At 32.9% G+C, this 26219-nt stretch overlaps 1 protein-coding gene and 1 long non-coding RNA gene across 12 annotated transcripts in view; one reads left to right on the forward strand and one right to left on the reverse strand.

Moving 5' to 3' along the window:
• LOC107982149 (dipeptidase 1) overlaps nt 1–26219 on the reverse strand; it is a 662392-nt gene that overhangs the window by 504054 nt on the left and 132119 nt on the right. For all 11 annotated transcript variants that reach the window (XR_004345325.1, XM_032602224.1, XM_031933340.2 and 8 more), the window contains one exon: nt 24158–24523. Coding sequence is in view for 10 of the 11 variants with exons in the window: in XM_032602224.1 (XP_032458115.1) it covers nt 24158–24523 (366 nt within the window). In the remaining variant the exon portion in view is untranslated. The remainder of the gene's footprint in view (nt 1–24157; nt 24524–26219) is intronic.
• Nucleotides 18609–23058, forward strand: LOC116418294. The gene is made up of 3 exons (XR_004228343.2): nt 18609–18757; nt 22405–22507; nt 22741–23058. It is a non-coding gene; the product is annotated as an uncharacterized LOC116418294 (long non-coding RNA).

Here is a 26219-nt window from a genome sequence, read left to right on the forward strand (position 1 = left end):
TAATGTAATTTTTTTTATTAATGGAACTACATTCTTTACATAGTTCGATCACATAAAATCAATTATCATTTAAAAATTCTTAATGTCGAGTCCATTAACTGTGTTTTGTTGGTAATTAAAACTGTTTATAAAACATATATTTTATTCCTAGACCATATTTTAGATACTTCTAATAAGTATGATTGAAAAAAATCAATTTATAATATTAACTTTCAACAAAAGTAAACGGTCAGCCGAGTTTGATTTATTTTATATTACAGTGCATGTCAATAATAGTATGTAACATAATAATTTCGATTGAAACAAAATTACGGATCTAAAAAGAAATATGATCAATCGAATAAAGTAAATTATAGTATATTAACCAATATAAGTTACACAATATTATAGTGATATTACAATATTATTTTATTCATAATATAACAAACATAATTGTTGGGATCATTTAAGTTCTGAATCAAATAATCGCTAACTAAAAACTTAAATAATATATTGATCAGATACAACCCATTCTTGTGTACTTATAATCGAGGAAATGAAGTAATGGACTGTCGATTTTTTGAGTAGTAAGACGGATCGTAATGCGGTTTTTTGCATTCGATTCGTCAGAGCGTCAGGAAATTTTGTGACCTAGTGTGATTAATTACTTTTTTTAAAATGCATTTTTGCATAAATAATAAGCATTTTAATATTGCATTCCATGGAGACACTGAATAAAAAATGTACAACTCGGTCAATATTGATGGAATATTGTGTCCAGTTTTGCTACTCAGGGGTTTTTGGGGTCGCTGAACACAAATATGGCAACGGCAATGGCCTCCGGGGTACCTGGTGCCCTGGGTAGACCGCATGACCGTCGTCTGCGAGAATTTTCCGGAGAATTGTAACATAGCGACTCAAAACTCGTAGAGTTTTGTGGGAATTTGAAACATAATGAGACGAAACTTGTGACTCTGGGATTTTTGAGGTCGCAGAACACGAATATCGTGACGGCAACGCTCCCCGAGGTACCTGGTGCTAAGGGTTGACAGTTCGAACTTTGTCTCTAAGAGTTTTACCGGAAATAAATAACATATTCTGACGAAACTCGTTACTCGGAGGTTTTCGAGGTCGCTCAACACGAATATAGCAACGATAAGGTCCTTTTGGGTACCTGGTGCCCAAAGTAGACAGTATAAACGTCGTCTCCTAGAATTATCTTGAGTAAAACACTATATTCATGTTCAATGGCCCGAAAAATCCCTGAGTAACTTATTTGACTTAATTACTATCAAATTTCCACAAAACTCCAGGAGATGACGTTGACACTATCCACCCTGGGTACTAGGACCTTGCCATTGCTATATTCGTGTTAAGCGACCTCGAAAATATCCGAGTTACAAGTCTCGTCCGAATATGTTGTTAATTTCCAGTGAAACTCTCGAAGAAGACGTTCACTGTCAACCCTGGGCACCAGGTTCCACAAGGAGCGTTGCTGTCACGATATTCGCGTTTTGCGACCTCGAAAATCCCCAAATAAAAGTCTCGACGAAATATGTTGTTGATTTTTCGTGAAACTCTAGGAGACGACGTTGATACTGGTCATCCTGGGCACCAGATACCTCGCGAAGCGTTGCCGTCACGATATTCGTCTCATTATGTTTCAAATTCCCACAAAACTATAGTAGACGACGTTGATACTGGCCACCCTTGGCACCAGGTACCTCGGAGGCCGTCGCCGTCACCATATTCGTGCTCAGCGACCCCAACAACCCCCCTAGTAACAAGTTTCTAGTCGCAATGTTACAATTTTTTATAAAATTCTCGGAGACGACGTTCATGCGGTCTACCCTGGGCACCAGGTACCTCGGAGGCCGTTGCCGTTCCCATATTCGTGTTCAGCGATCCCAAAGACCCCCGAGTAGCAAAACTGGACTCATATCCATTAATATTGACCGAGTTGTAAATTTTTTATTCAGTGTCTGCACGGAATGCAATTTTAAAATGCTTATTATTTATGCAGTTGTCACGTCGTGTGACACATTGCATAAATTTATTACAAAAGAAAAACTAAAACATAATAATCACTAGAACACTGAAATTCAAACTCTCAAAAGAAGAATGCATTGCGTGCTGAAAGGTTTCAACACACGATGCATGTCAGTGTCGAATCAGCGAAATGATAAATCAGCAATTCGTGACGTTGTAAGCGAGCGCTTTTTTTATGTATACATTTTCCATAATTTTAAGTTTGTAAATATTGAAAAAATTACACTACAAACGAAGGTTTTAAAATACCTTATACGCACTCGAACGAGCAGTTTTTCGTCGTCAGTCACGAGCTCCGTATCGCGCCGGTCCGACAATCGGTGACAATTATTTTAAAACTTAAAGCCGCTTAGTTACAATTATAAATTTCTTACAAAGTCTAAATATACAGATTTTATAAACTACAAGACTTAGTTCTTTTAAATTAAGTGAGAATATTATTTTACATTGAAACGAGATTTATTATTTACTTCCACTTCTAAAAATTATATGAATAAACGATCGGTTTATCGTAACAGAGATCTTGTGAGTTATTTTCATTTACGAGCAAATCCAAACTACCCAGTACGAGTCCATAGCTGCAATCTACTCAATTAGTACACGGTTCAACGTAAAAGTAAGTTTCTCATTTATTTTACTAACAGTGAGAGTGTTAGGCGCGAATTAACAATTTCTTACAGCCTCGCCACTAAACATATCATTACGTTCCCATCTATTCAATTTAGGATAGTCGGGACGTAATATAGTAATGCATTTTTAAAAAAGTAATGAATCACACTAGGTTACAAAATTTCCTGACGCTCTGACGAATCGAATGCAAAAAACCGCATTACGATCCGTCTTACTGCTCAAAAAATCGACAGTTCATTACTTCATTTCCTCGATTATAAGTACACAAGAATGGTTTGTATCTGATCAATATATTATTTATGTTTTTAGTTAGCGATTATTTGATTTAGAACTTAATTGATCCCAATAATTCTGTGTTTGTTATATTACGAATAAAATAATATTGTAATATCACTATAATATTGTGTAACTTATATTCTTTAATATACTATAATTTACTTTATTTGATTGATCATATTTCTTTTTAGATCCGTAATTTTGTTTCAATCGAAATTATTATGTTACATACTATTATTGACATACACTGTAATATAAAATAAATCAAACTCGGCTGACCGTTTACTTTTGTTGAAAGTTAATATTATAAATTGATTTTATGTGATCGAACTATGTAAAGATTACGATCCGTCTTACTGCTCAAAAAATCGACAGTCAGGCCGTTTTTAGTGCTTTATTTCTTCGACTATTACTACGTATCTTACCATGCCTGTTTCATAAATATTAAACCGAGCCCATCACTGAACATAACAATTTTGAGTTTGTGTTAATATGTTTGCAAAATTATTGTTATAAACTCTACTTACTTTGATTAATCTTACTTTATTTTTTATATGTAATTTCTTTTTAATTGACATACATACATACTATTATATTACATTTGTAACTCATTACATATTATGTTATTACCATGCACAGAAAAATAATCAAAATCGCGCAACCTTTTAATTTTTTTGTGTATATTATTACAATCAAGTGGCGCAGTAGCGCCACGAAGGCGAGTTTGAGAAGTAGACGAAGCTTTGGCACCCGCGACACTTGTTGCGACTTGCTTCTAATATTAATGAAGACAAAACGCTGTGTTGTTGATGCAAAAATTTGTTTATTTTAATATTTATGAAAAACGGATCTTATAGCTAGTGAAAATCGAAGTTTTAAAATGGCGCGGTGTACAATATTTTCATATTGCGACTGAGTTTAGTTAAGGTTTCTTATTCTTGTTTCCTTTCCGAATCTATTCTTAGTTCTGGCGTTTGAAGTACGTGCAGGTTCATTAGTACTAATAAATACAGTGCTTCCATCTGTTGGAAAGGTATGTGTGCGCAATGTCCGTCCGGTAGGGGGAAGCCTCGACCAAGCGTCAGGAAGGCGACCCGAGGTGTGGAGTGGTCTAATGTCCCTTGCACTGAGCTCAGTACCTCTGCATCGACGGATTATCTTAATATCTAGGGAAGGGTCGGATTAAACGCCTACAGATTTTAGAATTATTTTATAACCATCGGGTCCTGATCATAAAGATATTAGGTTATTGCTTTATAGGCCCGCAATTATGACGAGACATGCGTTGGGTTTTCCCGGTTGTTTACAGACTGAACGGTTTTTTACAGAACTTGGGACCGTATTATAGCCCGCTAGCAATAATCTGAATATTTTAATATTTTGAGTTCAAACAACACTATTTATTTCTATATTCGAGGTGTTACGCGAGCCCTATACGCTTCAAGTTAATTGATACTTATCTTAGTTCTGATACTGACCACCCCATTCAATTTTAAACGTATTTTGTGGCGCCACTAATCGCGTAACACCTCGAATTGGTATCCGAAATTTTACTTTTAAGATAAACGATACTTTCCATAATTGTTTCTAAGTGATTTTTATATATTATCACATTCGTGTGCTAATCAGTGATTTTTAATAGAAGTTGTCAACAAAAACGCTGTCATTTATATAATATAAACAATCTTGTATATGATTTGCTCAAATCATTATCTTTTTCTCTAATTTGAAAGGACGGTGAAGTTAGCCTCCTCTAGTGTGAAAGGACGGTGAAGTTAGCTGCGCATCAAAAATGATAGGGAATTGCTTTTCCACCTTGTTTACATATCGTTACGTCTAGATGGTGCGCTCCATGGTTTTTGGTGTCTAGGTAAATAAATCATACGAGGGCAGTGTCTAGGTGTACAGGGTTGCCGAAGACAATGTCTAGGTGGTGCGCTCCGTGGTTTTTAGTGTCTAGGTGTAAAAATCATCCAAGAATGGTGTCTAGGTGTACAAGGTGGCCGATGACGAGGTGTAGGTGGTGCGCTCCTTGGTTTTTAGTGTCTAGGTGTAAAAATTATTTAAGGGCGGTGTCTAGGTGTATAAGGTGGCCGATAACGAGGTCTGAGTAGTTCGCACCGTGGTTTTTGGTTTTCAGGTGTAGAAATAATTCGAGGAAGGTGTCTAGGTGTATAGGGTGGCCAAAGACGAGGTCTGGATAGTTCGCACCGTGGTTTTTGGTGTCTAGGTCTAGAAATAATTCGAGGGTGGTGTATATCAGGACAATCAGTGATTTCATGTTAGTTTTAAAAATGTTACGATAAAGCTGTGGTCGAAAGGTTCTAAAGATGCTTATATTCTATTTTTACGACGTCAGATATGAATTACTCAAAAGAATTTACTAAAAAGGATTGAAATCTCTTTAAAAAATTTACTTTTAAATAAGTGAAAGGTTAGGCGAGTTTGGTATATTCCGCAACGAAATTACAGATAGAAAGGAAATGAGAAAGGAATTGTACAAAGTCAAGTTTATTATATTCAATCGTAATGGAGCGAGGAAGAACTCTTAAGATAATTACTACGTATCTGCCATGTCCGTTTCATTTTGTTTATTGGTGAACAACTAAAATTTTCTTTTTATGTATCAGAACGTCGTACAAACACCACGAGTATAATGAAACAGTAATTATCTTGAGAGTTCTTCCTTGCTTTATTAGGATTAAATATAATAAACTTGACTTTGTTTGATTATTCTTAGTTCTTTTCTATCTGTAATTTTGTTGCGGAATATATCAAACTCGCCTAACCTTTTACATTTTTAAAAGTTAATTTTTTTTAGATATCATTTTCTTTAAATTTTTCTTGGAGCCATGAACATTTATACCTTACATCAACCGAGCGACGTTAGAAGTAAGGTGACCCTGCTAGTTTTCTTTGAAATGCTCAGTCAGGCACATTTATTTTGTCGAAAGTTTAAACGGTAAGCGTGTATCTTGACGTTCAGAAGCCTTCTGCTCATTTAGTGTTACCAACATAAAGTGCGTGACTTAAGTGAATTCTCTTTACTTACAGTAAAATAATCGGCCATTTATACAACTCAAGAGCGTCCATTATGTGCGAATTCATGTCACGCAGTGCTGTAAAAATTTTTGTTGGTACATTTGTTGTATTCTTATAGTGCATTGTATTATAGTGCATATATCTGTTGTATGACTAACAACAAATCAAAGCAGTTTAATTAACATGACATCAACATCTATATTATATCGCGCCTTTTTTAAGCCTCTTATTGTCAGATCTTGATGTCAAGAACATCTATAAAACTATGACCGTCCCCATGACAAACATTTCGCATTTTCCCATTTATCATAGTCCAGTCAGATTAAACTTTTTCCAGGAACTAAATTAATGAAGGTAAAAGATTATTGAAAGTTGTTCGTAAGGATGTCAAAATATTGGGACAATAGTTTGAGCGCGGTTTTAGGCTGAGGAACATTGTTTAAATAATCAAATAAAGTGCGAAAAACCGTTTTTTGCGAATAACTTTGGAACCATTGATACTATTGAAAAAACGGTTAAGGCTTTTTTTTTAAGTATTAGAAATACCTACAAAATGAGATGAACTAAATTAAAATCTGTTCATTTGTTTACTCAAAAAACGAAAAAAACGCCGATTTTAGCGTTTTTCTAAATTTTCTACAATTAACTTAGTGTTGCTTCAAAAAAATCGTAGTATTACTTTTTTTGAAGGTCTTTGTACACTTTAGAAGTGGTATACATTTTGGCTTAAAATATTCATAACTTTTTGTTCAATCCTATTTGTTATGTAAAAGAGGCTCTTCCCAGATTCAAAGTAACTTTTTTTTGAGGCGTCAGAAATACTTCTCTGAGAATCTATTTTACTCATAAAGAGTTATAATCCAACGTACAATAAAGGAAACGTTGATTGCTGAAGGGTAAACTGTTTAAACATTAAGTTGAAAATCATGAATTTTTACTGTTTAAAGTTAAAGCGCAAATTATTTCCAGTTAAAATTTCGACATCGATTACTTCATTGCTATGATTTTTATGCAAATGTTAAGCGGTTAATTATTGCTCTACTATGATCTAGAGCTGAGATAATTTTTTATTTTCAAAAAATTATTTCAGCTTTGTTTATTCATATCAAGAGCTCAAATTTATGGGTGGTCTACAGTAAAAGTTAAACTATCATATCTGATATTTAAGCAACAATAAATGTGAATATTGAAGATGAGTTAATGACAAAAGTGACAGCGCGTTTTTGTAGAGAGTGGGGCGCGCGGAGTTGTCCCGCGGCTAAAATTTGGCCAAGCGGCTTATATTTGAAATAGCGAGAAAATTTTGCTTTTTCTTGGAAACTAATGATCCGATTTTGATGATTCTCTTTTAATTAGGGGTAGAATCAAACAAGAACGACAATCTCACGAGTGTAGAATCAACTTTTCGCACGTGTATCGAACGTTATTTTTTTGTATACAGGGGCGGGAAATGTGCTTGAACGCACGCGGAGCGTGCGTAAAAGTGCATTTTACGCACACTGTATCAAAAACAATGTTCCGCAGCCTATAATCGCGCTCAAACTATTGTCCCAATATTCTGACATCCTTCTGAACAACTTCCAACAATTTTTTACCTTTATTTATTTAGTTCCCAAAACAGGCCTTCAAAAGTCTAATCTGACTGGACTACTATAGTGATGTAGTTGTGTCTTGACCTCAAATTTAGTCCTTTTTCTCTGATGTCTTGTCCGTCGTAAATAAAATCTTATATCTTCAGTATTATGTTTAATACTGTGACATGTTTGCTTCTTGCTCGCGCGTAATTTATTCGAATGAGTCCTGCCAAGCTTCGGGCTGGCGTACAAGGAGCTAACGTGTCGTAAAAGTCGTCGGTTTGACGACGAGGACCGGCCTCGGCTAACTCAGCGTCTCCACTTTAGCGGACCGCGGAGAGTGGAGGGATCCTTTCTGCTCGGCTGACTGAAATGGAAGTTGAAAGCAGGGTTTGCATGCAGGATAAAGATTCTTACTCGATATATTTGTTTTTTATCTTCCGGGCTAGTTTCACCCGGTATAACTTTTATTTACCTAAATTGACAAGTAGAATTTCTTTCGGCCGTCGCTCGGTCCGGGTATTATATGCTTGCGTGTATTTTATGTACACGAGACGCTTACCGAGGTTATGTGCTTTTAGTCGCACTGACTCAATGCGCGAGGCTAACTTATCTATCTACAGCGTCTATCGCGCTGTTTACGCTATGCGCTTTCAGCGAGGGGGAGAAAGAGAGAAAGTGACAGGTGCGCTGCGCGCTGATACTTACAAGGTATTCGATGCGCTGTTGTTTTGCTGCGTCGCTCGAAGTCGGATGCACGCTGCTTCGGGAATCCGTCGAGCTGATTATGCCCTGTCTCTTCTCGCCCTCGTCTGCCCAGGAGATTCTGCCTGCGGCTGCGCCTCTCTAGCCGATTGGGCTGATGCTTGCCCTGGTCGATCAGGATCGCCGTGTTAGAGTTCCGCTTCGTGCGCTGCTCGCCTCGTCGAGAGCGCCGGGCGCTTCTTGCTGCTATCGCAGCTATCGGAAGAGTGACCAGGCTCGGTTTCGCTGCCTCGTATTTCGGCTCCCCTCTCCTGGCCCTTCGGGATGCGTTGTCGTCTGTTCGCTCGGCGACGGCATCGTTTCGGGTATAGCGCTGGCTCTCGTGTCGCACTATACCTTCTCTCTGTCTCTCTGTCGTACCAACCTCGCTTACCCTATGTTTATGCTTTGCGGGCAACTTCTGTCGCCTCGGCATGCGTCTGGTAGGCGCGTATCGTGTAGTGTATGTGTGTGCGTAAGCGCCACTTACGCGCTTGTATGCGCTGTGCGCACGCTGCTTTCGGTGTGTGCGTGTGAACTGTCACAATAAATAAATAAATGTCACAATAAAATAAATCACATCGCACCAAAATAAATATATTTTATAGCACAGTGTGGCTTAAATCCGCGTTTAAGTCACGCCTATCCGTGACGTAAGTAGTCCATTATTGCACCGTGTATATCGCATGGACTGCTAAGATCACGGATAGGCGTGACTTGGCGGATTTAAGCAGCTGTGCTTTAAAATTGTATACGATACTTGTGACCCAAGTAGCCCATTAGTGCACGTAGTTTCATCACCCTCGCTGCGCTCGGGCGCTAATACATGCCGTGCAATAATCGGCTACTTAGGTCACACATATCGTAATATACTATTTTCAATAACTCCATAATTCTACTCAATGACAATACATTCTTCAAATTTAATTTAAATTGCAATAATAAGTATTATGCTTTAATGTTTATAATTATGATATAATTATTTCTGATTAAAAAAAAAAATTATACTTCAATATATACATTAAATATATATATATATATATATGTGTGCGTGTGTGTGTGTGTGGTAGAAATTCATTTTGAGGTTTGTACATTTCGAATCACGTGTTTTTACAGAATGTCCGTATGGATGTGTGTGTGCATACTGCAATATTTTTGAATCGAGGCTATGAAAGGCTATGAAATTTGGCATGCTTACCCATTTTCGAATTCTGAATTGGAGAAAAAAAGTTATTTTTAATTTTGCCAGCTAGTTTTTGTTTTATATCCGTTTATTGAATTTTGCAAAATTATTTTTAGCGTTTTTTGTATCCTTTTATTGTTACAAAAAATTTAGCTATAACGCATTTAAAAGGGAATTAAATTACCTTTCTTTTCTCGTTTGGCCCTCCAGATCGATCGCACTGTTCGGCAGCAAATGCAAAAAAGGTGATTTTTTCAATATCAGGCATATCTTCGAAACGAAATATTAGAACCTCGCAAAAAAATAAGATGATGGGTTATGAGTCAAGCTATATACCACAGAAATTTCAATGTATTTTACTACGTAGTTTTTGAGTTAGAAATCGAAAACTAAAAAAAATGAGTATTCTATGTCCAATGTTTACGAGAGTAAAAAGGCTTGAATTCATTTACAATTTTGGGAAAAGGTAGATTTTTTATGCGTCTCGGCTCAGTTCTTTGCGTAGCTTTTAATACCCCATGTTTCTCAAGATATCGATAATTGAAATTTTTTGATTTCTTGTATTTCCAAAACTAGACAGTCTAACGCTTCCAAAATATTTAGTGGTTTACCATAACGAAAACTAATTGCTGTTAGAATTTCAAGTGATTTTGTTAAATGGTTTATGAGTTATGAGCCAATCTCTAAAAGCCGATTTTTTCTTCAATTTTTGCTTCCTCCTAGAGGAAGCTTTGTAATAGTAAAATTTTCGACGCTCTCAAAAATAGGTTAGAAATCCAGTTTGAGTTTAGTTTTTGTTTTATGGCCGTTTATTGAATATTGCAAAATTATTTTTGGCGTTTTCTTTTTCTCAATCCACCCATATAACTGACACCCCTCCCCTTTAAGTATCTGGTACCCCATCCCCATAACCTGACACCCCTCCCCTATAAGAGTAGATGGTTCTAGAAACCAAAAACTATAGTCTAGTAGATGAACTTTATTTCTTAATTCATCCAAATCTGCCAAACCATTATCGAGTGTATGTGTGTGTGTGTGTGTGTGTGTGTGTGTGTGTGTGTGTGAAACGGAGAAAGAGAGAGAGAGAGAGAGAGAGAGAGAGAGAAATATGTCAGAGGGGTAAAAAAATGTAAACACAAATATTTATTTATTTTAAATAATAATGTTACCTATCAAACGTTTTGATTAAATTTATGACAATAAAAACCATAATTTTTATTTGCTGTAAAAATTTTAATCCATTTTGATGACTAGTTTTCAAGCTAAAAATCGAAAATTAAAAAAAATGGGTTTTCTATGTCGTACGATTACGGAAGTAAAAAGGCTTTAATTAGGTTAAAATTTTGAAAGAATATCGATCTTTTGATCACCACGGCTAGGCTCTTTTTGCAGCTTATGAAACCATTTAGTTTAAAAGATATTATGATTTAAATTCTTTGTCTCTCACCCTGTATACCCTGTATAACTGAAAATTACTATTTTTGTTAAACCTTTTAACTCGCTAACTAGAGTTCAGAATGTTTTGAGAAAATGTATGATTCTATAAGGTTATGAGGACCCTATGGTATTTAAAATATTGAGGTTTCAATTTTTTTTCATGAAAATTATATGATTTGATATTGTGACAGGTGCTCTTTATGTAAAATAATTAAGATTACAAGTATTTTAAAAATCATTAATGTACTGTATACTCAAACAATATTTTATCTATTTAAACTATAAATTTTGTTGGAGAAAGCTACGTACCATAGAATTGGCAGCGGTTTTTTATTTTGAGATAAAGGAACCAGAGGAATCAGATACCGAGTAGCATAGCGTTGGTTTTAAATAGGAGCATAGAGTTCACCAAAAACATTCCACTGTATCTTTCGTAATGATTTTTTCGAAGACAAAACAAAGAATTGGATTCCTTTGGTTCCTTTACCCCAAAATAAAAGAACCGCTGCCAATTCATTGGCACGTAGCTTCCTCCAACTAAATTTATAGGTCTCATAAATAAAATATTGTATAATATATCTATATATCTGCTTGCTAAGGTATGAGGAAGTTTTTGATACATAATTTATTATAAGTTTTGGATAGTTCATTGTCCAAAAGTTTGCAGACCCCTCTGTTTTTTTATTATAGAATACGAACACTGTCGTCAATTTTTTTTTCACATAAATTCATGTATGTTTACATATGTTCCTAACCAACCTAACCATTAAAACAACAGGCTATTTATTAGATAGGTCGCTCGCACAATTTTCAAGAAAACAATTTTTACATCTTAGCTCTTTAGTTGAAAACCGCTCGACGACATCGTTGCTGTCTTCTAGGTACACTAGTTTGTTCCCAGTCAAAACAGCTATCATCGGATTTCTACACATTTTTCTTAACTTTTTAAAAACACGCCTTTACTAACATCAAAAAAATTAACTTTCGTTATTTCTTTGCAGAACATCTTAAATTCGCCTAACCTTTTACTTTTTTAAAAGTTAATTTTTTTAGAGATTCCAGTCCTTTTCAGTAATTTCTTTTTTAGTATTTCATATTTATCCTAAAAATAAAATATTAGCATCTTTAGCACCTTTTAACCATGTTTTTTTTGTAACATTTTTATCAGTAACATGAAATCACGAACGCACCACCTAGACTTCATTATCGGCTACCCTGTACACTTAGATGCCGTCCCCATAAGATTTATTTATCTAGACATGAAAAATCACGAACGCATCACCTAGACTTCATCATCGACCATCCTGCACACTTAGACACGGCCCTCGAATTATTTTTACACCTAGACACAAAATACCACAAAGCACATCACCTAGACTTTGTCATCAACCACTCGGTACACCTAGACACCACCCTCAAATGATGTATTTATCTAGACATAAAAAATTACGGAGCGCACCACGTAGACTTCGTCATTGGCCACCCCGTACACGTAGACACCGCCTTCGAGTTATTTCTACACCTAGACACTAAAAACTACATGTGAGCGAGCGTGCAGAAAACCGATGAGAAAACAATATACATCTGTGTATAGCTGTGCGGCTAACTTCACGGTCCTAACACTTGTTGCGGCTAACTTAACGATCCTAACATTATTCGATTTGATTTGAGCATTTTGTGAATCACACACTCGTGTATTATATCAAAGGTAGTTTTTATCAATATTTTTGTTGAAAATCATAGTTAGGCATAATAAAAAAGAAATGCTTTTATTTCTTTGTAATGAATAATGCGAATCTCAACGTAGAAGTAAATAGTAGGGCGGGCACCGCGGCTTCGTCTGCTTCTCAAACTCGCCTTCGTGGTGCTACCGCGCTACTTGATAATAGAATCTAATTAACGAAACTGTTAAAAACTGTTGAAATCTAGTACCATCCGCAGTGAACTAAAAAAAAAATGAAAAAAAATAAACAAATAATGCCTGTAAATAATTCTTGACTTTGTCTCAATTCCGACATTCTTCTGCAGAACATTTCTGTTTTGTTCAGTTATTTTCTGTTTTTGTCTGAAATCTTCAGATGGAAACTGTGATGTGCAGAATTTTTGTTCCAGTAAGGATCAATATAAGTATGGAAAATTATGTAATTTTATATAAAATCATATTTGTATCCTCATTTAAAGATACATTTATTTTATTATTATTTTACTTAATACTTATCTAAATTATTAAATAAGACAGTATTTAAAATATATTACGATATAGTGTGCGTAAAATGCACTATTACGCCCGCTCCACGTGCGTTCAAGCACATTTTTCGCCCCCTGTATCAAAAAATAAGGTTCGATACACATACAAAAAGTTGATTTTTTCAATTTTATAAATAGATAAAATTTAGTTGTCAAGATTAGAATGACACTTTATTGATTGTGGAATGAATGCAGAATGCTTAAATGCATCTATTTTTGAATACGGTTTTACTATTTCAAAAAAATAATTTTCAACTATAACTAACTTTAGAGTATTTTAGAAGTAAACCTAACAGTAGTACCTAACCTAAGCAGTATACCTAACAATAGAGATCTCATTTAAGATTAATCAATAGAAATGACTATAGATAATTGATGAAAACGTTAAAATATTGAAAATTCACATCAGCTTGGGGTGTGCAGTAAATTTGTATAAAATATATCTATATATTATAGTAAACATATGTAACACATTAATGAAAATATATAATTGATGGTAATATTTGTTTAAAACATCTATTTGATTATAAGTTACGGTTTATTAAAAAAAAAATTATATTGTTTAATATTAATTTATCTTTCTCTACTGATAAACTCACGTGAGTGCTCTTTATATAAAAAAAAATAAATTATATAATGATTTTTGTCATTTCATTTTCTAAAACACATAGCTTTGGAAAAAGGATTTTATCTGCAAAAATAATTCTTTGCAGCATCCCTTTCGTCAGATCAAATCTGCAGATTACATCTTGTGATATACATTAATGCATTCAGCATTAGTCATTTCATATTCACAAACACATAGTTTTAAAAGAAAGATCATATCAGTCCAATAAAATTATTTGTAGCATGCCTTTCGTCTGAACCGAATCTGCAGATAACATCTTGCGTTATGCTTAAAAGCATACAGCATTCATCATTTCGTATTCACAAACACATAACTTTGAAAAAAGAACATATCTGCACAAAAAATAGTTTGCAGCATTCCTTTTTTCTTGGCCAAAACCGCAGATTTCATCTTCTGAGATAAATGTGTGTCATTTCGCCCGGCTAGGCTAGCTACGTCAGACCCCAGTCTGTTGTCCTAAGTCGCACAACGGTTCATGTAATTATTAATCATCTCGTTCTAACATTCTTATAACAAGTATCACGCAAAAGATTTTTCCAACTTATTCTGAAATCTTCACTCAATATTATTTCACTGCATTCTCGTTTTCTCAATTAATGCTAAAATTAATACTTATTAATACTGTGTCGCAGCCCTGGTAAAAATATTGATGTGATTTCGTGATGTATTAAGGGGGCACACCACCTTTAAAATTAAAATCAAAATTTTTTTAAACCAAATCCCCTCATTCATATCATAACTAATGTACTTTTAAATAATTTCCTGGAGTTTGAGCTCGTTTGGACCATTCGTTCCATTGGAATCTTACGGTCAATGAATTATGGACTCCCTACTGTACGTAGGTATTATAAAGGTATATAGAAGGTCCAAAACAATCAAAATAAAAATAACTATGTCTAAGAATAGTAAAAGAAATTTGGTTTATTTATATAAGTATTTAGAAATTTTTAATGAAAAATTTTGATTTTAATTTCAAAGGTGGTGTGCCACCTTAAAATTACGTATTTTTTCATGTAATTTTGATATGTGATTTGTGACGTCAGTTTGTTATGTACTGATTTCGAACGTTTTATTACGTAATTTTATGACATTTATAAATAATTGAAATTTTTCAGCTTTACGAAACATTTTTACGTGATTTAAGTATGATTTTATTACATAAATATTTAATTCTAAATACTTACTACTAAATACTCTTAAATACTTCAAATTAGTTAAAATGAGTGGCCATATAGGCCCTATCGTGCGGATGGTAGTGCGGAAAATAGGGGCTAATGAGTGATGAATATTATTTTTTTTTAAATTTTTTAATTTAGTGAAAGTATTAAATATAATTAATTTCTGAGTCATAAGCCCCCATTTTCCGCACTACTATCCGCATGGTAGCACCCATATTATCACTCATTTTAACAAATTTTAAGTATTTAGGAGTATAATTATTTTGAACTAAATATTTATGTAATTCAATAACATACTAAAATTACGTAAAAAAGTTTCATGAAGCTAAAGTATTTCGATTTTTCTAAAAAGTCATACAATTACGTGATGAAATCAGTACATAACAAACTGACGTCACAAATCACATATTAAAATTACATAAAGAAATACATAATTTTAATACATCACAAAATCACGTCAATATTTTCACCAGTAAGGCTTAATAAACTGCTTAAACAATATTCATTCGTAACAATATATTTCGATTACACTCGTTCAAGTTTATAGTATGCTACGTAACTTAATTAAATCAATCATTCCATCCATACAAGAAATTACAGGCTCAGTTATTATTAAATCATCACATCCATTTCATAGCCAACATATAGCCTATATGTAATAACAGGATAATAGTTCCTCCACATCAGCAACTAGGATTCTCGGATAACAGTTGGGAGCCACGGTCCGCATAGTGCGTATGTCAACAACCTTGGCATTATTTTCTCGTGCTTGTATTCTCTTCGCAACTATTTCATTTGATTATTATTTTCTTGCTCCGAGAGCGCGTGTAATATTGTAATTCCTACGTATCGGTAATCTCGTGTATTGGTCAGCATCAATTCAGCGACATAATTTTGATATAAATAAAGTGAATAAAGGCTTCATGCTCTTCATATATTATCAAACATAAAAAAATATTGTTTATTGAACTTACCTCATCCCGCTATCCTGCTCTGTGCCACAATGTACCCAAATTAAATAAGTAAAGTTATTGAGTAATTTTTCTACGACAATAAATACTATATTTTGCTAAATTCAAACATACACTCTAAAGCTAAAGTTGAAAATCTGGAAATGAAAAGATTAAAACCTACATTTTAAACTTTATGAATATTAAAAAGTGATTGATGTCCTAAAAATGATAGCATTACAATTAAGTGTAAATCTGTAAAATTGATTTGCATAAAGATTAAAATCCATCAAGTCTCTGTGAGCATACCATTTACTTTTAAATACTTATAAAGTTTAAAATGTAGGTTTTAATCTTTTCACTTCCTGATTTTCAACCTTAGGTTTAGAGTGAGTCACAACAGTAGATTTCCATATTACACAAGTAGCAGTACTTATTTATGGGACTTAAACTTTATGTGTCACAATTAAATATTTGTATTATTAAGGCAAAATATAGAAAACTTGCATGCTGATTCATCGAAATCGAAATCGAACATGGCATTTAATTTTGTTATTGAAAATTTATTGAAATTTTTAATAGCGTAACCTTTTAATTTTTTGTAGTTATTATTTTGATCTTATTGCTTTTTAATTTTCTTCAGAGCTATAATATATACCTAATCGACCGATGATCAGCGGTTTTGTAAATTCTGCGCTAAAAATAAGAGAATCGGCTGCAGCATTTTTAAAATGCAGCGCTGTAAATATGAAAATTGGTTGTAGCATTTTGTAAATTCTACACAAAAAATAAGAGAATCGGCTGACACATTTTGTACTTTCTGCGCTGAAAATAAGAGAATCTGCTGTAACATTTTGTAAATACTGCGCTAAAAATAAGAGAATCAGCTGCAGCATTTTTTAAATGCAGAGCTGGAAATACGAGAAGTGGTTGCAGCATTTAACTAATGCACCATCAGAATATGACTTTCGTTAAATTAACCTTACCAGCACATCCCTGTCGTAAGAGTCGGATGGCAAATTATGCTGGTTAGCGCTGGGAGGATCATTACATGTTTATCTCACTTGCTTTCAGGTAATACACTGCAACGACACAATATACGATAAATTAAGTTGGACAACAATTAAGTAAACATTCATCTATTCAATTTTAAAATTAGTTTGTAAGGACCATATTTTGTAATGCCTAAAATTAGTTTGTTAGGATGAACCTAAATTTACCAGCTCGTCCCAATCTATGTATTTTCTGACGGTTCAACATTTTTAAGGCCCAAATTTATGTTTGGGTTAAAACTGTTTAACATACAAAAATTTTTAAGGCTCAAATGTTTGAAGGTTAAAAATTTGTAAAAATAAAAGTTAGTAAGGCTTAAGTTATAAGACCAAAAATTAATAAAACTAAGACCCAAAATTTTTAAGGCCAGAAATTATTTTGATTTCTACACTTTTTACGGTTCATCATTTTTTTTTTTTTTTTTTATAAAAAGAAAACGTAATATTTAAAAAAGTGTGACATAGGGCTGATGGTCCGGAGAATCGGAGAAAATTTGTTTCACTTTAAGTGTATATGTATACGATAAGATATGAATATGATTGTGCCTCTTATTTAAACATGATATATACCGAAAGAAAATTTTTTCTAATTATGTGTCCCGTGATAACCCACACAGCATGAAAGGTTCCAATTGAAAGTTTCAAGAAAGATTACCATAAAAGCTTCCTGTAAGCTTCATGAAGGTGAATTGAAACTTTCTCTAATATTACTTTGAAATATTCCAGTAAAGCTTTCTGCAAGATTATTGAAAGCTAATACTGGAAGATCTCATTTTTCATTTATTGAAACATGACATGTTATCTTATAACAAGCTTCTATTAAGCTTCCATGAAAGATTCGAAGCAACATTATATAAACATTTCATTGAAGGTTACTATAAGCAATCATAAATGCTTTTCAAAATATATGTAGGATTACTCCGGGAAGGTTACCTGCAAGACTTTTGTAAGCTTCTTGGCATATTAAAAAAATATTCAAATTTAAACCCAAATGGGAATATTTCAAAAGCTTTCCGCAATCTTCAGAATATATATATATATATATATTCTGATAACTACTAATATAACTATATTAACAGATTTTATTTCTATTACCATTACAAATTTTTAATTATTTTAACGAATATACTACTTTATTTCGAATTTAAATTTAATTTTCGCGCCGAAATTTATGTTTCGCATCATCTTGTGGATTTCAATTCCAATTTCCAATCTGCTTATGCAGTCTGCACAGCTGGAATTTGGAATCAAAGATGGCTACAAGATAGCAAATCAGTTTGCGAGGGAAAACTCTTCATGAATAGGTAAGAAGATTTTAATTATTGTTTATTGTTTATTAATCATTGTTTATTAATCATTCATATATATATATATATATATATATATATATATATATATATATATATATATGAATGATTAATAAACATAAATATATATATATATATATATATATATATATATATATATATATGTATGTATATGCCTATGTAGGTTAAGTAGTAACAGCTATGTAGCGTTATTTTCTTTCCTTTTTTTCTCTCTATAATATATATTTATATACCTCATTTTGCATGACAATATTTTTAAATAAAATATAATCAATTTCATGTTTAAGTAATGAAAGTTTTTTCCTTTCCAGAAATAAATCAGTTCTCATCGCATTATCAAATTTGACTACTTATTTTGGGCCACATATACACCAATTATCTGTGTGGAAACAATAAAAATCATAGTATAGGAGTATACGGTTCTCTTTGTGAATTTCCATTCAAAATAATTCTTCTTTAGGTGAGTTGTACTGAGACAAAAGTATTTTCTATTATAGTAATTATATTTTTGCATTATAAAAAAAACTATTTTTTTCTAAAATTGTTATTTAGTTCTGGATTAGAGAGGATCTATTAACTTTTAACAATTATATTTCAGGTTTGTAGAGTATTTGTAGATATAGAAAGTTACAATAATTTTGCCTCTTTACTCTATACATTAAGCAAGAATTAATTGCACTTTATAAGAGATTGTGAATATGATGTCTATATTCCAATTTTTGTTTTCGCTCTTGGAAAACTAACACACTTCTGTCACAATATCATTTCTGATTGTGAAACAGTATTGAATGAACCTCGAATGATGTATTTTTGATTTTAACTCCAACTTATATAATAATATTTTACAGTTATAGCATAATATATTATCATGAGAGTCAGAGTCAAAGTTCCAAGTACATAACTTAAGATTAATTTAATATAAAATATTGTTTTACAATCAGAAAAGAAAATTTAATATGCCTGGTTATGTGTGTTTGTTTTCGAATGAAGGCAAACACAAAAATTTGAATATAGACATCGTATTCAAAATCTCCTGTAATTCTTGTGAGTGAAAATTCTTGTTAATGCATCAAGGAAAAAGACTAAGTCATTATAACTTTCTGCATGAAAAAATGCACTACAAACGCCTAATATAATTATCTAGAGTTTGTAGATCCTCCGAAATTACCCTTATAAGAAATTTTACCCGGCAAAGGCAAACATTCACATGGGTCTTCAGTCGACAATTCCAACAGAGACAGAAAAATATTCGGATTATTATCACCTGATGATAAGATGCCGTTTTGGTACGATTGTAAGCTGATTATGAGTTGATAAACAGCTGAATATCATCTGATTTTTTTGGTAGATTTAGGTTATACATAATACGAATTCGTGAGCGGGGGCACATTTATGGCCAGTTCATCCCAGTTTTTTTATTCACTTACCACAAGATATCTTGGCATAGAAGGATACGGGATCAAGCTTCTATGAAGCTTCCACGGAAGTATGGGAATCTTTAAGGAAGCTTTCATGGAGGTTTCGAAATCTTTTAGGAAGCTTTCATGGAATATTTCAGAAATATTCTGGTAAAGATTATTGAAACGTGCAACGGTTCTTATTAAAAGATTTAACAGAATATGCATTATATATATATATATATATATATATATATATATATATGTGTGTGTGTGTGTGGGACGTTCTTTGTCAACCAGAACACCTAAATACCCAAAATTCCTTTCAACTTAAAAATTTTTTAAAATATGGAAAATTTAGCATTTTTTGTGTACTTTCGATTAGTGCGTAGCCTTTTTTAAATTTTCATTCATAGACGGAGCTGTACGTTTCCTAACCATCAAAAAATACTACTTTACGTAATGATCAAGCTGTCAGAAATCACAGGGGCTCAGGAAAATTCCAAGCAACGAGTAATTTCATGTATTTTTAGCTGCTGGACACGAATCCGACGGTATTTTTTACCGATACCTTAAGCGTTCGTCCCTAACCTCAAAAAACACCACCAAAATCGCTTTTTCACGCAGTTGAGAGGTATATCCTGTTATCGACGTGAGGAAAATTATTGTCGGATAGTATTTTGATGTATTTTGAGCTGCTGAATACGAATCCGACGGTATTTTTTACCGATACCTTAAGCGTTTGTCCCTAACCTCAAAAAACACCCCCCAAAATCGCTTTTTCCCGTGATCGATGTGTGGAAAATTATTGACCGATAGTATTTTGATGTATTGGCAAGCCACCTTTAATTTTGCAAATCTTCGGGTTTAGGATCTCAAAATACACAAAAATAGTCCCTGTCAATATTTTTTCTCTAGACTTACCTTTCTCAACGGAGTGAAACAGCAATTTTTGTTAAGGGGGGTGGGCTGTTTTTTGAGGTTAGGGTCGAACGCTTAAGGATTAAGTAACATGCCGCACGCAATTTTATAATGCATCCGCAAGAATATAAATCTTTTTTTAAAAATTATAATTTATTCGATTACCTTAGTTTATCATTTTTAAATGATATTTCGTATCCTAATGTAAATTTAGCAACATATAAAAAGTATTAAAAAGTCATTTGGGTTTTTCGTAATTGATTATTAAAGAAGCGAGGATATAGGGCTCGAAGAAGGGGAAGGGGGTCCGGGCGACCATGCGAGCGACGCGACGCAGCATTAAGATTATCTATTTTTCATTGATTATCTCGGAACTTTGCACTCATCGGAATCAAGTAAAAAATCGTTTCCAATGTAAAATTTGACGCCCATTCGTTTGGTGCAAGCCATTTTATCGCAGGATAAATCGTTCTCAAAATATAAGCAAAAATAATGTTTGCACCTTGTTTTCGCATAGAACCCCTTGACCTAGGAAGCTACAAATGTCAGAATTGTTTTTCTCGACCTCGATTTACCTTATAATCAAACCATAGTCATTACTACCCACAATTTAATTTCAAAACTACTTTTATTGGGTCATTAACCCTATACCCGTGCTTCTTTAATAATTAACTAGCCTAGCAATTTCTTATTTTATTATTAAAATAATAAAATACCTTGCTAATATATTGTTTTGCAACATAATAAGATAGTATACCTTGTTATAAACAGTTGATAGAAGTCGATAAGATTTCTTATTAACGTAAATTGTATACATCTTAATTGCATTCTTCGCAATAAAATTTAATAGAAAGTCCGATATAACTCGGTAAAAGTCGGTAAAGGTCAATATTGATCGAGAAATCTATATACGAAATTGAATTGTTTAAACATGTAATTTTTTTCAGTAGGATAATAAAAGGCGTGTAACTTTCAAATTGGATTTAATTTGATATTTACAATAAAGAATATACTATGAAATTTTATTTTTGTTTGGTGTATGTGGTTGCATGCGCTACGGGATCAAAATTATTATTATTCTCTTTAAGCACTTTAATATAGTGTAGATAGATACCCTGCTGAAAAAAATTGCGCAAGTAATGACGCGAATACTGGCGCGATTTTTTTAAGTGAGATAGAGAAAGAAAAGTAAAGAAGAAAAAGTGAGAAAGAGAGAGAGAGAGAGAGAGAGAGAGAGAGAGAGAGAGAGAGAAAGAGAGAGAGAGAGAGAGTGTGTGTGAGAGAGAGAGATATATCAAGACCTCCGGCTATGCACTTGCCTGTGTCGTAAGTTTGTTTTTTTTTTTTCAAAGGAGAGAATACACTCAAATTTTAAACCTTTTTGCAATTTTAAGAGCCTCTGTCGTTCATAACGGAATTTCCTAAGATGGAAAGTAAATGTAATTATATTATATATTTTGGTAATGCTTTGTGTTATATAACTTAAAATGAATTTTTTCTAAATTATACCAATAGAATTCAAATTCCATCTTATTTTTTTGCTGTTTAATTTTTTTTTTTTTTTTTATTCTTTTCACTTAAAAGTAATTGAGCGGGCTTACTTGATCATTATATTTTACCTAGTTTACATATAAATTTTTTAATGAAACTCATAATCTTTAAGCGTCTAAACCATTTTATCGAATTATGAAATCATGGATTTTTAATTATTAACAGTTTTGATGAACAAAATAATTTCAACTGTTGCTAATGTACACTTTATACATAAATATTTTTTTTTATTGTTTAGAAGCTGTCAAACTTGCATTTCCAAATGCAAATGACGATGTCATTAAAGATGGCATAAGTGCTTGGCTGGATACTGCAAACACGCGGCTAAAGAGAGAAGCAAGGTAAATATTTTAATGAATTGATTATTTTTGCCTTCTATAAAACAAGCGATTTTGTGTAGTCTTTTTTGTTTTCAAAAATCAATCATAAACAAATTCATTTGCGTCTATTATACGCATTTTTATTAAAATCATAGCTTATTCTGTTTTTTATCAGATTCTAAAGTTTTTTGCCATAGTAAATATTACCATTCTAAAGCTATTTTGCATTATTTTTATATGACTACTTTTTTCAGTGGAAAAGGTCCAAAAAGGGCGCCATTCCAGCCAATAGTTATTGACGAAACCCTGAACAGTGGCGAAGAATCCGATCCATAATTATTTACTTATTTTATTCAGCAGTAATTATTCTAATAAATAAAGTAGAGATCAGTAATTTAATAAAAACACAAGCTTAATTTGTAATTGATACATTTTTTCAATAAATAAAGGTATGTAATCATTCGATTTGAAGGTTTCTTTGAGCTAATATCAATTAATTTTAAGGGAAGTGTAACTCTTGCTTATAAAATTTTGACAAAGAAGACTTCAAAACATAATCTTTTGCTTCAAAACTTATTGCTTATTTCCATTTTTCATTAAAGTACATTTAAATTCAAATATAATCTATTCGCATATCTCCTTTTAATAAATAAAATATTTATCGTCCATATTTATTACTTTGAAATTACAAAAAGGTAAGTACATTTAAAAAATGTGGTATTCTTCGCTGTCCGAATCCTTCGATATTCCGGAGATGCCAACCTTGGGGCTCTGAGAGGTTCAAAGCGTGCAAAACAACGATAAAAATAAATGCAATGAACTGTTATGAGATACTAGCAGGTTACTTTTTGAGGTTAGAAATTCAAACATACACAGAATCGCGCACGAAAACGAAATAGCCAATCGGAGATCACATAGAATATGTTACACAATGGCGCCATGCATTTTTTAAGTCGGATAGTCCGTATTTCGAATCGAAAGATCAATTAAAGAAGTATTAAATAATGGGAAGATTCCACAAATTCTTTCGGAAAGATTCCAAAAATCTTGCTGAAACCTTAATAGAAGGTTATCTGAAATTTTCCAACAATTTAGAAACATATTGGAAACTTACTGGAATCTTCCAGAAGCTTTCATCAACGTTTTTACAATCTTCCAAGAAAGCTTACAAACATATTCCACGGAACCAAACAGCAATGTTGTTGGAAAGCTTTCTGACATGGATTTGAAGCGGACATTCTCAGCTTCCGGGAAGATTACACGGAAGCTTCTTTTAAGATACCAACACTTTCAAGGAAGCTTCCTTAAAGCTTTCAAAAAGCTTTCATTCTGTGTGGGAACTTACGTTTTTCTCTGTTGACGAAAAAATCCAATATAAAGCTTCGAATTCATAGAATGCTTCCATCAATAAGTTTTGAAATTTGTCTTTCTAACTACATAGTATAAGCTGTAATAGCCAATAGAAATATGTATTATTTTATTTCTTTTTACTTTAAATTTATTACAAGTTGAAAAACATGTAAATATATTTTTTAACATATCCAAAATTAGTTCTATCTTCTCAAATGCTAAAACATTTTAATATTTAATCCTAGTTCTTAATACTCAAATAATAAGTTCATTAACTATATAATTGCGTATTTTTTACATAATTAAAAAATATGTCCTTACTTGATAATCCATGTAATTTCCGTAACCCATATGATTGCACGTACAAGCGCATGCTTGTATATGTCGACGCATGTCTAGTTCAAGTTCTTCGCTACAAATACCATGTGTCATCGCTGTTGCCATCATCGTGTCAGCCATGCAATAGTTACTGGTGCAGTACATGCGTGGCTCAGAATGATCCAAACAACCGCTATTTGTTTCATTATAACCACCGCCCAAGCTAGGGTTTCCCAATCTACTTGTACACCGTGAATCGGAGTTATGGCCGATATGTGATTGTGATCTTGACTGATGTGGCTGCTGCTCATTATAACCGAGGCGAGATTGTGAACGCTGTTGATAAACATCAGGTTGCATAATAGCTTCCTAGAAAATTAAATAAATTCTTCAAAAGATTTTAAAATAACATGAATATGATTTATATGCATAAAATAAAATTCATATTATAAGTATGTAAATGATAACAAGCAGTTAGTGTTCTTTTGCAAATATAAACATTAAAGCAATAATGGAATTAAAGCTTTGAGAAGTTGTATTAAAATGGCTTTGGAAAAAAAACTTTTGAGATCGTTGATGCCCGTATATGAACATCGCTAAAAGCGAAACGCTTTGCTCTTCACGTAATGCACTCATCTGACTTCTACATAATATTAAAATTATATATTTTGACCACTTATGTCAAAATCTAATAAGACTTTTAAATATATACTTTATAGCACAGTGTGGCTAAAATCCGCTGTTAGGTCACGCTTATCTGTGACTAAAGTAGTCCTTTTTTGCACCGTGTTTATCACACTCGCTACGCTCGTGCGCTAACCTCACGGTGCAAGTAAGGGCTACTTTAGTCACAAATAGGCGAGACTTGCGGATTTTAGCAGTCTGTGCTATAAAATTTTTTACGATACTCCTAACTTAAATGGTTCAGTTTTACACGGCGCTTAGCGTAACTGCGCCGTGTAAAAAAGAACCATTTAAGTTACACGTATCGTAATGTACTATTATTGTATTGCTCTGCAATAGATATGTAAATAAAATCTAAAAAGAAAAATACTTTTAGTATTTTTATGACGTTCTAATAAATAAAAATAAAATTTTAGTTGTTCACCAATAAACGAAATGAAACGGTCATGGCAAGTTACGAAGGAAAGTATCTTGAGAGTTGTTCCTAATCGATCATTATATAACTTAACTTTAAGTTAAGTAAGCCCTTTATTGAGCAAAAAAAGTTTTTGTTGCTTCGTTATGATTAAATATAATAAACTTGACTTTGATTGATTGATCTCAGTTCTTTTCTATTTGTTATTTCGTTGCAAAATATATCAAACTCACCTAACCTTTTAATTTTCTATAAGTTAATTTTTTTAGAGATTTTAGTCCATTTTAGTAAATTTTTTTGAGTATTTTATATTTCTCCTAAAAATAAAATATAAGCATCTTTAGCCTCTTTTGACCATGGCTTTTTTGTAATATTTTTATCACTATCATGAAATCACTGATTTTTCTTATACACTACCCTTGAATGATTTCTACATCTAGACACCGAAAACCAACTACCTAGACCTCATCATCGGCCACCCTGTACCGCCGCGGCTTCGTCTGCTTCTCAAACTCGTCTTCGTGGTGCTACCGCGCCACTTGCTATTAATGCTTTATATTACTAGACAAAATTTTACATATCCTCTTTTTTGTAGACATTATTTAAGCAAAATATTAATTAAAAAAATACCCGTCGTCCTCTCACGCATGAATTGATTTGTGAGCAGTAAATAAACCCTGCTGAAAATCTGCACGTGCTAAAGTATGTGCTAAATTACATGTTTAATCGACAGCTAAGTCGCATGCTTAATCGTACACTGATTCATAGCCTGAAGAACGTGCTTCAACACTTGCCCTGCCATGTACGTAATAATGTGTTCAAGTATATGACTGTTAGAACCCACTTAAACACGTTAATTGCAGGTACTAAAGCACGTGCTTTATATGATACTTTTATGATACAATAAAAAATAAAAAAATTAGAAAAAAATTTTCTACCACTGGAAGTAGAACCTAGTCTTTTAGA

Source organism: Nasonia vitripennis, unplaced genomic scaffold (assembly GCF_009193385.2).
Source record: "Nasonia vitripennis strain AsymCx unplaced genomic scaffold, Nvit_psr_1.1 unplaced0148, whole genome shotgun sequence".
In the NCBI taxonomy this organism is placed as follows: Eukaryota; Metazoa; Arthropoda; class Insecta; order Hymenoptera; family Pteromalidae; genus Nasonia; species Nasonia vitripennis.